The sequence below is a fragment of the Ixodes scapularis genome, unplaced genomic scaffold, assembly GCF_016920785.2.
Source record: "Ixodes scapularis isolate PalLabHiFi unplaced genomic scaffold, ASM1692078v2 ptg000972l_1__unscaffolded, whole genome shotgun sequence".
NCBI lineage: Eukaryota > Metazoa > Arthropoda > Arachnida > Ixodida > Ixodidae > Ixodes > Ixodes scapularis.
Window position 1 is genome coordinate 1044956 of NW_024610076.1, and position 16134 is coordinate 1061089.

The 16134-nt window shown below is 46.2% G+C and overlaps 1 protein-coding gene across 1 annotated transcript in view; it reads left to right on the top strand.

Annotated features, from left to right (window-relative positions):
• Nucleotides 1–472: 472 nt before the first annotated feature.
• Nucleotides 473–16134, top strand: part of LOC8030249 (hydroxyacid oxidase 1-like) — a 47628-nt gene continuing 31966 nt past the window's right edge. The window contains exons 1-2 of the mRNA XM_040212488.1: nt 473–633; nt 2823–2977. Of these exons, the coding sequence (XP_040068422.1) occupies nt 473–633; nt 2823–2977 (316 nt within the window). The remainder of the gene's footprint in view (nt 634–2822; nt 2978–16134) is intronic.

Sequence of the window (16134 nt, forward strand, 5' to 3'; positions counted from 1 at the left end):
GACCAGCAGACCTGCCAGTGTAAAGAACGATAGTGCTGGCACACGACAGAGTTAGCGATGGGTGTAACTTGTGGCTCCATATCCGGATAGCCGAAGCAAGCAGATGACGCACCCGATAGCCGAAGCAACCAGACAACAGAGAGCTTCATCTGCTTACTGAGCCTATCACGAGACCCCTTCTTGCTACAATTAAATAAAGGGTGATTTATTCGTTTCGGTGCTTTACTGCAACACCGCTTTTCTACTCCCGTGACGTCCCGGGAGAAATTCCGGTGTTTTGAGTTAATCGGGCACATGTGCACATCTCGTCGCTTGCGCCTGATTGGTGTATACCTGAGCGCTGTAAATGTAGATCAGCTATCAACAGGCATGCTGTTTTAAAACAGTTGCGTCTGGCGGAATATTACCAACCTCAATTGCGTATCTGCTCTGAACCGTCGAGTTCAATAAAAATAGAACGGTCGAGTGAAACATGGCGAGGATGTGTGCTGGGAGTGAAGATGGCGTCGTGGTTACGATCGAAGACATCGAGCGACTTGGAACCTCTAACTTAGATGCAACCGGCCGGATCTATTTCAACAGCGGCATCGGACTGGAGCAGACACTTGGGGAGAACGTCGCGGCTTTTTCCAGGTAAGAAGCGCTCTGCACGAGCTTACTTTTTGAGGCATGGCCCGGCCTGTGCCCGCTGAATCTTTCGGTGAATTGCGCTCGCAGATCTCGAGCGCTCCATTTGGGGCGCGCATATTCCGCTCGCAGATCTGGCTCGAACTGGTCATCTTCCGGTCGTAGATCTCTGGCAGCGCTCGCTCCACGGAGCGCCTTAAACCCCGTCGAACTTGCTCTGCGGGATTTCACAGATCTTTCCAAAAGTTCACAGAGCGCCCTACGTCATTTCCTTCTAAATTGGCAATGCGTATGCGCTGTGTCGTAGGGCTCTGTCGGGTCATGGTCGGGTCGTCGCGTTGAATTTGTTCGAGTGCGTCGGTTGTTTACGTCGGATTGTGACGGCTCGAACGCTCTTACCTCGCGTAGATCAGGGATACAAAGCCGGAGTTGTGGAGCGCGCTAAATCGTAAGCGCTGACATCTGTGATCGTGAGAGGAAGAACGAGAAAGAGAACAACAGAGAAGCTGGAGGCAAACGCAAGGTTAGGCCTGTTGATTCTGCAGCCAATGATTGTTTACCTTTTCACGGTGCATTCCACCGGCGTTTTCCCGTGCAATAAAGCAAGAAGAGATTAGGCAACGACGTGCAAGTGATTGTTTGTTACCTCTGTGTTCATTAAAATCATACCAGAAATCTGAACTCCACCGCTAGCAATCGCTGTCCGTGCCCCGCCACTTCGAGGTGGCCGAAAGGTATGTGACGGTGCCGAACGCGGACGTCTTCCTTATATGTGACATAGGCGCCGTGGTACGTATAATTTCGCCAGGCCTGTGTCGCGTGTTATTTCTTCAGCTAAGCAGTGACAGTTGTCACTGGTTGTCGGAAAGATCAGTCGACTGAGGCGTTGGTGGGCTTGTCAAGTTCGAGCAGCGGCCATCTTGAACGGCGGAGGGGGAAGCGGTGGGGATCGGTGTGGGGGAGGCCGCTCCAAATATGCCAGTTAATCTTTCCCTCGTCGATTCGGAGCGGGTCCCACGGAGCGGAATTTCGCCTACCTCACGGATTTTGGAAAGGGCTCTGGATCTACGAGTGCAATTCACCATTAGTCTTATTTGACCCGAATCCGACCCAATGGGATGGCCACCTGATCAGGCCCGGCCCTGACCCTGCCCCATGGGACGCCTACCTGATAAGGCCCGGCCCGGGCCCGACCCGTTGAGAAGCCCAGGCGTGTCTCATTTCTTAAATACAAAGCTGTCATGGAGAGGTGTTGATAGATTTAATTTCTTTAGCCTAATCTGCAGATTTGTATAGCCTTATTTAAAAAAAGACATACCTTCATTGAGAGGTGTGGGCCGACCAGATCAGTATATTCAATAACAATTAAAACTAAAAAAGTCGATATAACCTTCATGCAAACTGTGCGAGAACACATTGGCGAATTCCGGTGGAGATCGTAAAATTTTCTTTCTGTTTGAAACATACCTACGCGTCCTTTGCCAATCCCAGCGTGTGGCTATGATTAACCTTGGCGGCATATAATCGGCTCAAGTTCACGTAGCGGCTTGTTTTGGCTGCGAATCGAGAAGGTTAGCGCTACTCGTTCTCCTCGAACTTGTGCTGTGAATGCCATCGCGAGAAAAAAATAAGGAAAAAACTAACGCGTGTTTTATAGGTCATGGATGTCAAGAACAGTTCTGAGTGGGATGCATTAAAAGTACAAAAATCTTTGCATAATCTCTTTAACTTTTCAGCATGTACTGACGTTTACGATAAAGGAGGAAGGCGGATCATCCACCGATGGGTTTTTCTTATGCGCTTCTTCGGCCTACTCTCGAGCGCTTCTCCTGTCTACAGCTTTCTCATCTTCGCTTTTTGGGCGCTGTTTCCAGCATAAGTCTCCAGCTGCTGTGACTTCACGCGCTATACTTCGCAGTGCCCCACGACTGTGCGTTACTCACACTAAGGTGCGATTTTGTATAGGAACTTCTGTTTTTAAAAGCCGTTTTCACGAATGCGACTTAGATACCGGGAAATTAGGTATGTCAAAACCATCGGTCATACGAAAATTAGGTCTTTCAAAGTTAGCTCACAGATGGTGCAAGCGCTCCAGTGTGCTCTCTCGCTCTAAGCTATTACAAGCGGGTTACAGCGCTGTCTGTCTCAAGGATAAGCCAGAACCAGTTTTCAAGGCTTCACAAATCTTTACACAGGCTACGCCTGCGGCCGAGAGTACTCCGCAACGTAGCTGAAAGAAGCATAGAAGTAACCTTGCTGGGAGACCAGAAGCTGTCCATGCCGGTTGGAATCTCACCAACGGCTTTCCATAAAATGGCACATCCGGACGGAGAAATCGCCGTGGCGAAGGGTGAGTGAAACAGGCGGCATCTGCTAAGTGATTCAGTCACACGCGGGAGTGGGTAAGGAAGGAGTTATTCTTCTTCAAAGACTATAGTCTAAACTATAATGCCTCAATGCTCTCCTCGGGAGACGTGTTCCTTTTATCGTCCACAATACAGTAGGCATGCGATTAAAAAATTGATATATGAACTGTTCCCGACTTTTTGTGGCTTCCGGTGTCATTCCAACCAAAGACATGGCGTAAAAATTGAATTGTCTTGTGTTTTAATATTTTGAGCTAACGCCTTGGGTTGTAATCTTCTTGTCCAGCGATGCTATCAACACTCTGGGATGCACTCTTGGCAAAGGCGCTACAAAACATCAACAACAACAACACTTTGTTTTTAGACAGACACTTTACAGTTGTAAGCGCATGAAACACATCCATTTGTTAAAACATATATACAGTGCTGACAAACGCACAGGGACAAGCGTGTGGTTTTGAAAAGTGCATTGAGTACACAAACACAGCATTTTACTTATTTAGGCTCATGGGCCTGTGCTTTCGTTTGCAATGTCTTCGAAAAAGGCATTCTAATTGTGGGCAATTCACCTGGTGTGACCTAAGACCTTAAAATTATTGGATAAACTATACGCTATGGTGCCTTGAACGCGTCTTTGACTGGTGTGTTTACTGTGTCTAAAAAAGTGGTCCCTTGATTTCCGCCTAATGACGTCACAGAAGTGTCGTGCTCTCGCCTGCTGCGATCCTGGCGATGTCCCAGCAGCAGTGATGGTGGTGGCAGACGCTCTGATGCAGCTCTCTCTCAAGGTAGACAGTCCACGAGAGCTTTGCACTCTCATGAATAGGGGATCTAGTACTTGAACCATTTGTCCCTTATAATGCACCCCCAAACCTCAGTTCCACGTACAGCGGGCTGACGTCGAACTGAAGGTACCAACATTCTTGAACGGCTTGATAGCCGAGTGCTACAACTGATTAACAACTCCCTGTAACGCCGAATTAGAGCGCAGCTCTTGAGAAGGAGGAGGGAAGGGTACTGAGGTTCGCGTGTTCTCAGGGGGGGGGGGGGGGGTCACGTGACCTAGGGTGCTGTCACCTGACCTTGGTGGGGTCCTTCCCAAGGTCAAGTGGGGGTCACGTGACTTGGGGGTGTCACGTGACCACGGGGGCCACGTGACCTCGGGGGGTCACGTGACCCTCCAGTGGAAATTTCGGGATACGGTCAATTCGTCACATGCGCACTCGTCACAGGACGATTGGTCACAGGATGATTCGTCACACAGGAAAATTCGTCATAGGATGACTCGTCACGCGGCCAACCGGTCCTACAATAGTTCGTCCCCAAAAAAATGTATTGTTCAATTTGGTTCGGGCGGACAAAGTGGCTCACCTCATATCCTAATATGTCTTTGGCTTCTGAAAGGCGAAGAATTTGTACCAAACATTTTAGCTTCTGCTTTCGTCCCAAACATTGAATGTTGGTTCGGCCTGACAAAGTGGGTCACTTCTTATCTTAACATGTCTTTCGCTTCTCAAGGTCAAAGAATTTGTAACAGACGTTTTAGCTTCTGGGTCCGTCCCGAACGGTGAATGCGGAGGCCATATAAAATCGACTATTTCTGAACCCAGAATGCAGTCAAAAGGATGGAGGTGATCGCAACAGAGAGAGGCGGAGCCTCGCAGCTGCACGAGCGGTACTCGTACACATGCAGCAGAGAGAATCCGATACTTATTGGTTTTCTCGAAGAGGTGTATTCAAGGCAAAGTAAAAAGTGATTTGGCTGCCAGTCGGGTTATTGCTCGTTTAAGCCAACAACTTAGATCAACCAGCTGAAGAGTCGTAATATGATGAAAGGAAAAATGGATCAGTATTGCAAGATTGGTTGTCTACCCATTAGTTTGTGTCGCAGTGGGAAGTCGTGAAACTCCTCATCAGGGAATTTGGGCAGTTGTGATTTACAATTTACTATCGTCCCCTGCCCGATCGATGTGACCAGTTGCCCGCATGACGAGTCATCCTGTGACGAATGTTCCTATGTGACGAATCGTCCTGTGACCAATCGTCCTGTGACGAGTGCGCATGCGACGAATCGTCCTCATCCCGGAATTTTTCCTGTATTAATGAACAAGTCTTCAGCAAGAAAGTCGTAAACGTAGAAAAATGTTTGAACAGCAGTAGAGGCTTTAATACACGACGTTTCGGGAAGAGACTTCCCTTCTTCAAGTGTGCAGAAAATACAGTTGCCAAGCGCTTTTTGGAGAGACCAAAAAGAGGAGGAGCATTGGAAAAAGCGAAAGAAAAAAGTAATGTATAATAGTACAAGTAAAAACACTTGAGCATGAAAAAACTACATTCCAACAAAACATATAAAAAAGAAAAAAGAGAGAAGTGGTAGTTTTAAGGGTAACATGGTCGCGGCACTCGTTAGCGAAACCAAGAAAATACATCACAGGCAACGGCCTCCGTCACGTTAGAGTTAGAGCTCCAGATCCAGAAAAATAACAGCATACAGGGGTCAAGTCGAGTGAGCCCAAGCCAGTATAACGCCGAAGCAAACGAAGGTCATAAACAAGCCCGAAGTGTGTGTAAACGGACACCAGAAATGTCACACGCGGGTGGCACCGCTCAACAGAATACCGAGAAATACTCCTTAACACGCCTCCCAACTCAATCCCCCACCTCCCCGCAAAAAAAACAAACAAAAAAAACAACAAAAAAAAACGGAAAGAGGAGGGAAGTTAGCGGGCGACGTCCCTACATCCCAATGTTTCTAGCTCTCCTCTCAAAGAGCTTTAGCTCTCCCCCGCTCTCCTCCGCGATGCGGAGGTGGTTAGCCTGTAGTATACTAAAAACTAAAAACCTACAACAGCCTATGTAAGTTTCCTTTTGAAATGTTCATACCAAGCGGGGTTAGTGTTTTAAATTTAGATATATAAAATGACTCTTTATTTTTGCGCGTAATATCATTTTTGAAACTGCTTTCCACGATGATAATTTTTAGGTGCGTATGAATGTCGTGGTCGTCGGAGTTAAAGTGTTTAGCTACTGGTGTTTGTCCTTTATTTACAATGTCAGACTTATGGCCATAAAATCACTCTTTCATAGAATTTTTAGTTTCTCCCACGTAATGCTTCTTACACACCGTGCAGTTAATAATATATATCACGTCAGAGGTTTTGCAGTCGATATGCTGTTTAATATTTACGTAGAAATCTGATGCGTAGCTCGAAATTATATCAGCGGTCGAAACGAACGGGCAAAGTTGGCAAGGAGTGTTGAGGCAAGGACCACAACCACCGCATGAATTGGGTTTTTTTATATACGAGGGACATAACATCCTCCCAAGATTCCGATGCTTACGAAATGTGACAAATGGTGATTCGGGAAATATTTTTTTAAGTTTATCGTCGGCATGTAGGATGTTTAAATGGCGTTTCAATATGGAATTCAGGCTTGATAGGTTCGAATAGTAGTTTATAACCAACGGAACCCTTGTTTCGTTGGAGTGAAGCTGTCGTGTGGATTCAAGGAGTGTGCTACGTTCCAGAGCGGATGCCTTTCTTGTGGCGTCGTCGAGAATAGAAGCAGGATATTTTCTTTTGAATAGTGTATTCTTCAAGGACGTTACGTTTTCCTTAAAGTTCGATTCTTCAGAACAGATTCTACGCAACCGGAGGAATTGGCTGTAAGGTATATTATTTTTTTGACATTTCGGGTGGTAGCTATCATAGCGTAGAACCTGACGTTTGTCTGTGGGCTTTCTGTACAACTCCGTTATCAAATGGCTTCCCATCTTTTTAACGTTAACGTCGAGAAAGTTCACAGAGTCTGATGAGTAATTACAGGTAAATTTAATTGTACGGTGGCAACCGTTGAGGTAACTTAGAAAAGAGAGGAGTGCATCTTCAGTGTCGTTCCAAATGATAAATATATCGTCAATATACCGAAGATGTATGGAGGGAATCTTGGCGTAAGTCCACACAAAGGTCTCCTCAAACTTGCCCATAAAAATATTAGCGTAATTTGGGGACATTCTCGACCCCATGGCCGCGCCTTGAATTTGCAAATAATGATCATCATCAAACATAAAGTTATTGCAGTCTAAAATTAATTCCAATAATCGCAGAATACAGCTACTGTCTGCGAGAGACGAAGGGTGAAGGAAAAGGAATTCTTCCACGGCTGCCAGTCCCTCATTACGTGGGATGTTAGTGTACAAAGAGCTCACATCGATAGTGACCAGAATGCTCTCCTGTGATATTAAGCCGGATCCGTTCATATGGTCGATATGATTAAGAAAGTGCGTGGTGTCCTTTACGTAGGATTGTAGGAGGGGGGTATATGTTTAATAGCGTGGTCGACAAATTCTGAAATTCGTTTGGTCGGTGTGCCTATGCCTGATATAATGGGCCTCCCTGGATTGTTGGGCTTGTGAACCTTGATGAGCATATAGAAGACACCTGGATGAGCGTTTTTTGACTGAAGGTAATTATATTGATCGCCGTTAATTTTATTGGAATTACGCAGATATTCAAGTGTTTTGTTAATTATAATACTAAACCGCTGGGTAGGATCGTCAGGTAGACGTAGATAAAAATTTGGGTTTTCAAGCTGGGTCAATGCCTCCCGCATGTAGTCGGCCCTGTTCATAATTACAACACCGCCACCCTTATCCGCAGGACGAATAATGACGTCCTCCCTAGACTTCAAATTATTAAGGGCCTGTTGCTCCCGTCTAGACAAATTACCCCTCTATGGGGTTGTTTTAGCAAGCGAATCAAAATTATCATTCCGTATAGCTTGTACATAATTATCTATGTACACACTGGTCTTGCTTGAGTCCGGGGTCCAGTGTGACTTCAACTTGAAATTTGGTGTTGTGCTATCAAGACCCCTAGTTTCATTGCATCCCTCTTTTCCATTAAAATACGTTTGAAGGTGTAACCGCCGGGAGAACTGCTGTAGATCATCTAAAAGTTCAAATTCTTTTGCTGCCTGTGGGGTGGGTACGAAACTTAAGCCTCTAGATAAAACTGAACACTCCGTAGAGGTCAGGGGGGTGTCAGATAGGTTAATTACTGCACAATCGCTTGTTTCATTAGAACTACTAGCCACATCTGACACACTGTTTAGGGAAGGCAATATATTATCGTTGTTAACCTTTGACAGGGAAAGGCCATCACGGTGCGCTTTTTTTGCCTTATCAATTTTCAACTCATCAAGCTTTTTATCTGCAAATACGTTAAGGTCACTAATCTCCTCCTCGGTTAGTTCGGCAACGACAGTTTTTAGTTCAAGATCAAGATGTTTGATCACAGTTAGGCTCTCCTTAATTAGAATCTTTAAAAGTTGCATGGAAGTGGCCTCGAGAGTGTTGTCCCAGTTCTTGGTATTATCTGAATTTCTAAAATTGAACGACGGTTGTATAGAGAGGGCGAGTCCCTTTGGTATCACATTCTGATCAATGCAGTCCCTGTAGAAAGAATAATGCGAAACATACCTTAATTTCTTGTCTATAAGTTTCCGCACACGTAGAAACAAAGGGGTAAAAGTCTGGCCACCATATTGTCATCGTGCGAACTTGTGCGACTTGTTCTGCCGAATTCGGTGAGATCGGCGGGGGCTGTTGTGTCGAGGTGGTGGGTCCCGTGAGGTACTCAGCTTCGGAGGCACAGGGGGAAGGTCAGTGGGCGTTGCGTTGGATTGAAGTAGTGTATCCGGTGCGACGTCTGGCTTCGGAGGCACAGGTGGGTGGTCCGAAGAAACCGTGGCAAGTTGATGCGGAGAATTAGGCGAGGCGGTTGGCTTCGGCGGTACAGGTGGGCGGTCGCTGGGCGCTGCCTTGCGCTGGGGTGGTAGTCCTGCTGATACGCATGGCTTGGGAGGCACAGGAGGCCGGTCAGTGGATCCAGGACGAGTCAGCCCCAGCCGCGCCCGATCGTCCACAACGGGCTGGACGGTGTATGCCCCGAGGAGAGGTGGCGACGAAGCGTTCATCGCGGTCATCCGGTAACGCGTCAGGTTTTCCGTTGTCGTCGAATTCCGCGCGATGGTGTCCGAATCAGCCCCTCCATTATGGCGAGCCGGCACGACCGGAGAAGGAGGCACCTGACCCGCCTCCGTGGTCGGCCCAGGGGCCAGGGTTCCAGCCGAAGCTGTCTGTGTAAGAAGCAATACGTGGGAGAAACTAAAAATTCTATGAAAGAGCGATTTTATGGCCATAAGTCTGACATTGTAAATAAAGGACAAACACCAGTAGCTAAACACTTTAACTCCGACGACCACGACATTCATACGCACCTAAAAATTATCATCGTGGAAAGCAGTTTCAAAAATGATATTACGCGCAAAAATAAAGAGTCATTTTATATATCTAAATTTAAAACACTAACCCCGCTTGGTATGAACATTTCAAAAGGAAACTTATATAGGCTGTTGTAGGTTTTTAGTTTTTAGTATACTACAGGCTAACCACCTCCCCCATCGCGGAGGAGAGCGGGGGAGAGCTAAAGCTCTTTGAGGGGAGAGCTAGAAACATTGGGATGTGGGGACGTCGCCCGCTAACTTCCCTCCTCTTTCCGTTTTTTTTTTTTTTTTTTTTTTTTTTTTTTTTTTTTTTTTGCGGGGAGGTGGGGGATTGAGTTGGGAGGCGTGTTAAGGAGTATTTCTCGGTATTCTGTTGAGCGGTGCCACCCGCGTGTGACATTTCTGGTGTCCGTTTACACACACTTCGGGCTTGTTTATGACCTTCGTTTGCTTCGGCGTTATTCGCGTCTCCAGCTCGACGCTCGCCTCCCGCGGCGGAAACGGGAAGCGCTCTAGTGAGGGTCCCCCGATTCTCCTGCTCAGCGGGCATGGCGGAACTGCTTGCGATCATGGCTCGCGAAATGTCGTTTCCGAATGCAAACAATTGCTCTTCACTGTTCCAACGTAGTACTGCAGCCGGTATGGGATTGTACCTACTGGAGAGTTTTAGTATTGCGCATAGAAGCAAACGCAAGCGGTGTGCGTTTGCGTTAGAGTTGCGTGCCCCACGTTGTGCGTGCGCCTCATCGCCATGCGCCATCAAAGACCGCAATTTCGGGCTCCGCGCACGCGCAGTGTGGAACGCGCAAAGCTGACGGAAACACACAGGACTTGAGTTCGCTCGTATACGCAATATTAGAACTCACTACTGCTTCACCGGTTTCCAACGCCAACGAAACGTGCTGCAGTGAGCAGACGTGCAAGCAGGTAGGCGTTCCTTCGAACTGGGAAGGCTGAGATTGGCAAAACGACGGCGAGCAAATACAAAAGTAAATAAATGTTATGAAAAAACTAGTAATTAAAAAATACATGGAATGCGAGTCACCGATGTTTCTTTCATCATATTCTCGGCTTGCTTTTGATTTAGTGTGTTTTCCTGTGAGCTTGCGTTATTTCGTGTTTTTTGGTACATATGCACGTGTGTATTTCTACCCTCAGAACTATGTACCTCCCCCCCCCCCCCCCCCCCCCCTGCAATAATGCCTTCGGGCGCTGCGCGGTAACCCGAAATAAAATTAAAAAATAAAAATAAACAGGCTTTTTTTAACTTTTAGGCATTTGGTCTGGAAGTATATTGGCGGCGACTTTGGACGTTTCACCGATTGTCAAAAGTCGCGACTTTGATAGCACAATATACTTTACCCACAATTAATGTAATTTTACATTGATTTCTCACATTAGCTAGAATGTTTTCATTGATTTTAGGCTATTTTTATTTTATTTGTAATTAAAATGCAGCAACTGGAACCAGTGATGATAATTAGCACAGTTTTCATTGTCATATTTCTTCGCGCGTTTAAAATTACATCATAAGCAACAAATTATATTAGAGCTTGAATAATTACTTATTCAAATATGTGAATTTTAATATTATTATTATAATACAAATCGCGGCGATGCATGCCTCTAATTAACGCCAAGATCCCGGAATACTCTATTTAACCATAATAGTCTTTCCAGAAAGGTATATAATTCTGTTTTCTTTTTAGCATATGAAAAACTGTGACATGGTTATCGAGATAGACATACAATTAAACGCTGGATGTAATATGAAGTCCTACGCGTCACGCGGTGCTATAAAAACACACACACAGACTTCAGCTGTCTGACTCGGATTTCGTCTTGGGCTGTTGCAGTGAGAGCAGCGTTTATTAGTTTATGCGTTGCGTGGACAGTTAAATTGGAATTATTCTCCTATTCGTGTGCTGGGATAATTGTCATTATTTCTCATGACAATTATCTGAGCGAGAAAAAGGCAGCGAGAACGCACAGATATTGGCACTGATTTTTTCAACAACGACAAATATCAGCCTGGATCGAACAGTATGTCACAAAATAAATTTTCCGCGAACAACTTTTCTAAGTAAATAATTACGATGTGAGACACATCTTGAGTCATGAAAGAATCCGAAATTAAGACCTCTGTCAAGAAATTAAATCCAAAATAGAGGTAAGTTTCGGTTTCGCTCCAGAAGTAAAACGCGCATCCTTCCGTAATTAGTACGCTAAACACCGTTTTTGTTTTCAGGTTAAAGAGGTGACCTACGCCCATAAAACATTAGCTTCTTCGAATTACCAGAAATAATTTATGTCGCTCAGTGAAGCCAGCACACTAGACAGGCTCAACAGCGGCACGCATCTCTGACCCTCACTAAACCCGCCATCTTGGAAAATGAGTGGCGCCACCTATAGCTAGTTGGAGTCGCGAATACTGGCTTGGGCTCACTCGACTTGACCCCTGTATGCTGTTATTTTTCTGGATCTGGAGCTCTAACTCTAACGTGACGGAGGCCGTTGCCTGTGATGTATTTTCTTGGTTTCGCTAACGAGTGCCGCGACCATGTTACCCTTAAAACTACCACTTCTCTCTTTTTTCTTTTTTATATGTTTTGTTGGAATGTAGTTTTTTCATGCTCAAGTGTTTTTACTTGTACTATTATACATTACTTTTTTCTTTCGCTTTTTCCAATGCTCCTCCTCTCCTTTGGACTCTCCAAAAAGCGCTTTGCAACTGTATTTTCTGCACACTTGAAGAAGGGAAGTCTCTTCCCGAAACGTCGTGTATTAAAGCCTCTACTGCTGTTCAAACATTTTTCTACGTTTACGGAATTTTTCCGCTAGATTTAGTAGGGAAATCTTTCCGCTAGATATAGTGGGGAAATGTTCCCGCTAGATTTAGTGAGGAAATTTTTTCCGCTAGATTTATCGGGGAAATTTTTTCCGCTAGATTTAACGGGAAAATTTTTCCGCTGATTTAGCGGAGAAATTTACCCATAATGTACCGCACGGTTATTCCGACGGCGACGGCGACGGCGACGCCGCTCAAGCCTGAAACGGGCGCCTAAGAGCTGCGCTCTAATACCCAATGTGCGTGCTACTAAACACAAAAAAAAAAAAAATCGTTTTTTTTTTTTTTTGGTTTTACGACGAAACCTAACTGTTTTTTTTTTTTTTTTTCTGTATTTTTGTATACGTACTCTAGCAGTATAATAGGTTATATCGCACCGTTATCAAGCCCCTTGTAAAAGTTGGGGCCGTCATTTGGACGGCAAAGCGATGAACGTCAAACTTACGTTTTCGGCTGCATTATATGTGACACAAAAGTGTAAAATTACATAACTTTTTTTTTTTTTTTTTGACACCGCCAGGACAGCGAAATTGCGTTCGCGCGTGCTTTTCGCCAGCACTTCTACGACCAACCTCAAGGTTCGCGACATTCGACAACAAGACTCTCTGGCTTCTGTGACGTCATATTTGTTGCCACTTTGGGATTGCTTTTAATGGTAAGGGCGCAGTAGAATCCTAAACGCACCAATAGTCGGAGACGCGCTCCAGGCACCATTGCTAAGCTTCTGAGTGACGTCCCTTCAGCCATCTTGGCGCCTGCAACAATTGTTTCCACTTATCTAGTGTCTTAAATGAAAGCGCGGAGAACGGTTTTTTTTTTTTTTTTTGTTCTCCAGCAATGTTAAAACACTCCGCGACGGAACATAACGTTATCGCGTGCAGTTCCTGCCGATTTACAAACTTCGCAGGAACTTTTTCTTTTTTCTTCGTAACAATTTTTTGTCGCACCTGTTTCACGCTGAACACCAATATGGCACGTTCACAAGAAATTTTCGGAATTGAATTCCGTAATCTAAACGCAGCTGATTTAGTGGCTCTGTGTAATGGTTCCTGAGCTGTGAGGATATCTGTCCTGCTAATTTTTGCGTTTTTTTTTCTCTCGTCGGCGATAGAACTTTCAAAAAAGAACATCCTTGTCAAAGCCTGTCAGGTCGCTACATGTATGCCGGAGGTCTTTTGGAAAAGAAAAAAAAAAAAAAAAATGTACAAATATGTTTTTCCTCAAACACTAACTATACGGAGGGAAAGCCGTCTGCTCTTTCGCGCAGGCCGGTGGCGTGACGTCACCTCGCCGCGCTCTGATTGGAGGATGGCTCCGGGCGGGAGATGGCGGGAGCTCGGGGGTAAACAAAGCGGTGTCGTCTCTCCTCCGCAGGCATTGCGAAAGGCGTTTTCTGTGGCTCTCAGAAATCCACTGCTAGTGCTTGAACGAGGACGCGGCATACGGAAAAAAGAGACCGGAAATACCTCGAAATGTACGTTACTTCGTTTGACGCGAAAGAATTTACCCTGGGAGCATACGAAGCACCAATATGCGTCCCGGTCTCCGGCGGTCGGATGTTGATGTGAGTCCCCCCAACGTCAGCACGGTGATGTGCGACGCGAGTGAGCCTTTCTACTTTTTGGCGGAGACCCTTTTTCGCCAGCAAGTGACTCGGTGTCTCCGTGAAGCATCGAAGTGTAGCTACAGCCCTCTTCGGCGAGCTGAACGGGCTGCCGAGCTTTCGAAGGCCGATCTCTCGCAGCGCTGGCACCCGGAGAACCGCGCCATGGCGCTCGCTAAGGTGAGTTACGTCGTCTCTGTACACTTCGCATCATTCACAAACAGTTCAGTTGCACGTGAAAGGAGTGTAGCAAAGTAAAACGGCATGTTACGGAAAAGCAGCGGATTAGGCGATCGGTGTGGTACGACCGAGCCGAGTGCGCAGTCGTCTGTTTTTAGTCTTTCCCCCCAGCGACAGATGGCAGGCACTCTCTTGATAGAATGACGTTTTAGCGAACGCCCACGTTTCATCGAATGACACTTTAGCGAATAGTGGCCAAATGAGTTCACATTGTTGTTATGATCCGCCGCAGACTGTCGCCGCGCGGCGGATGGGTTAACGCCCGCCCCCGTTATTCGCTAAAACGTCCATTCGCTCAAATGTCGCTTTTCGCTAAAATGTCATTCGCTCATGTGACATGAACCCGTTCTTCTGATGCGTGTTCCATCAGTCGCTCGCCGCTGATTTGTTTCACCATAAAGCGCCAATGAGGCAAACGCTGCGGGGGCGAGTAGCATGTTTTCGTACCTGCCTACTGGTTTTCTTAGGTCCGTTAATCTGCAACGGCTTGTGTTCCCCCTACCCCATCATTTCAACAGAATCCACCGGCTGCCGGGTGAATCCACCGGCTGCCGGGCTCGGAGGACATGTTGCAGGCCCCGTGTAATGCCCTCGGCGCCTGTGCGACTTCCAGGGGGTCTGCGTTTCACGGCCCCGTTACCAGCTGGGAAGTTCTCCATAGAGGTAAGATTATGAAGAAACCCCTCTATGCACTCAGAGGTAGCTTTCAGAAGTTGTGGAAGCCAAATACAAATGCTAATATCTTTAGTAAAAAAAAATTCATATTACTTGCTTTATGACTTATACATCTCTATTTTGCAAGCCTCATATGGCAGCAAAGTGTCACATTATCTCAACCTGGTTGCTCAAGGCACTGAAAAGCTACCTGTTGCAGACGACTGTACCGTTGTCATTTATTATATGTTATTCCTTGGCACCGGGGGATTGGTGGCCGAGGGGGCTTCCACGCACCAGCTCGGAGAATGTGGAGTGAAAGCTCGCGCTGCAGAACCCAGGATTGTGTGTTGAAGCCCCACATTTGCCCGTTTCGATCTGGATGAGCATTGTACCGGCGTGCGGTCGTGTATCACTACTACGTGATGCACGTTAAGATCCCCAGGCTAGCGGTCATCTACAGCTGGGAGAGTCATCGCCCGTCGAGGCAGATCGGGTTTGAGACTGTATAAATATACACACAACCCGATTCCTCGGCACGCTGCTGGTATTGCTGTGCTGATGTTTGGACGTTTTTTTTTTTTGGTCGTTGAAATGACTACTGTGGTGCTTGGGTGAAATAACCTGGTCAATTACCTCCTCGGCCGTAGTGCGTCGTTCACTTGTTACTCTCTCTTCTCTTCTGGTTAATGTGGCTCAGATAACAGTCATGAAGTCAGCCCGGTTGAAGTTCTCTCGACGCCACATTCTCACATCTCTGGCCGATCATCCTGCTTTCGCGCAAAACTCACACACCTTGTCTTCTTTGATACTCCCGAATGCGCCTCGGTCGCCCGCTCCGTTGCTAATTTCAGTCCCGTGCCCACTGTTTTATGACAACCTCCTTGACATGACAAATCTAGCTTCTGTATCTGGCCATCAATATGGGTTAGTGCTCAATTTGTAAACTTGATGTTTCAAAGTAACAGTACGAGCTACCTCCAGCATCTACCAGCAACCAAGCAATGACAAAAACCAAAGCTTTAACTTCCAAGACTAAAAACCCAGGAGTATGAGAACACGCTGGCCAACCCTGCTGAGGACAAGCCAGGATGAGGACAAGCCAGGAGTGGGACAAGCATGTAATCTCAGTATATGGAGAGGTGTCCTCGAAGTTCCCAGCTTTAAAATTGTGGTAGTGTTTGAGTTGGTTTAAGTTCGAGTCTCAAAAGAGCAAATAATGCAATGTTATTTATTTTGATTTGCATCCCTTGGATTCTGGCAGGTGTTCGGTACGAAGGGAATGGAATAGACATGTTCATTTATGCATTCTGTTGCTTCAAAATAGGCTTTCACTGATTTTAAGTTGTTAATAGCATGGGAGGACAAATATGCTGCTCAAGGGTGTAACCGGATCGTTTGACTACTGGGACGACTCTTTTACAGGGGACGACATCCTGTCCAGCACCAGCTTTGCCGTCTGGGACCAAGTGCACGAGAGGGTCGCACTGCAAGCACATGAAAGGAGG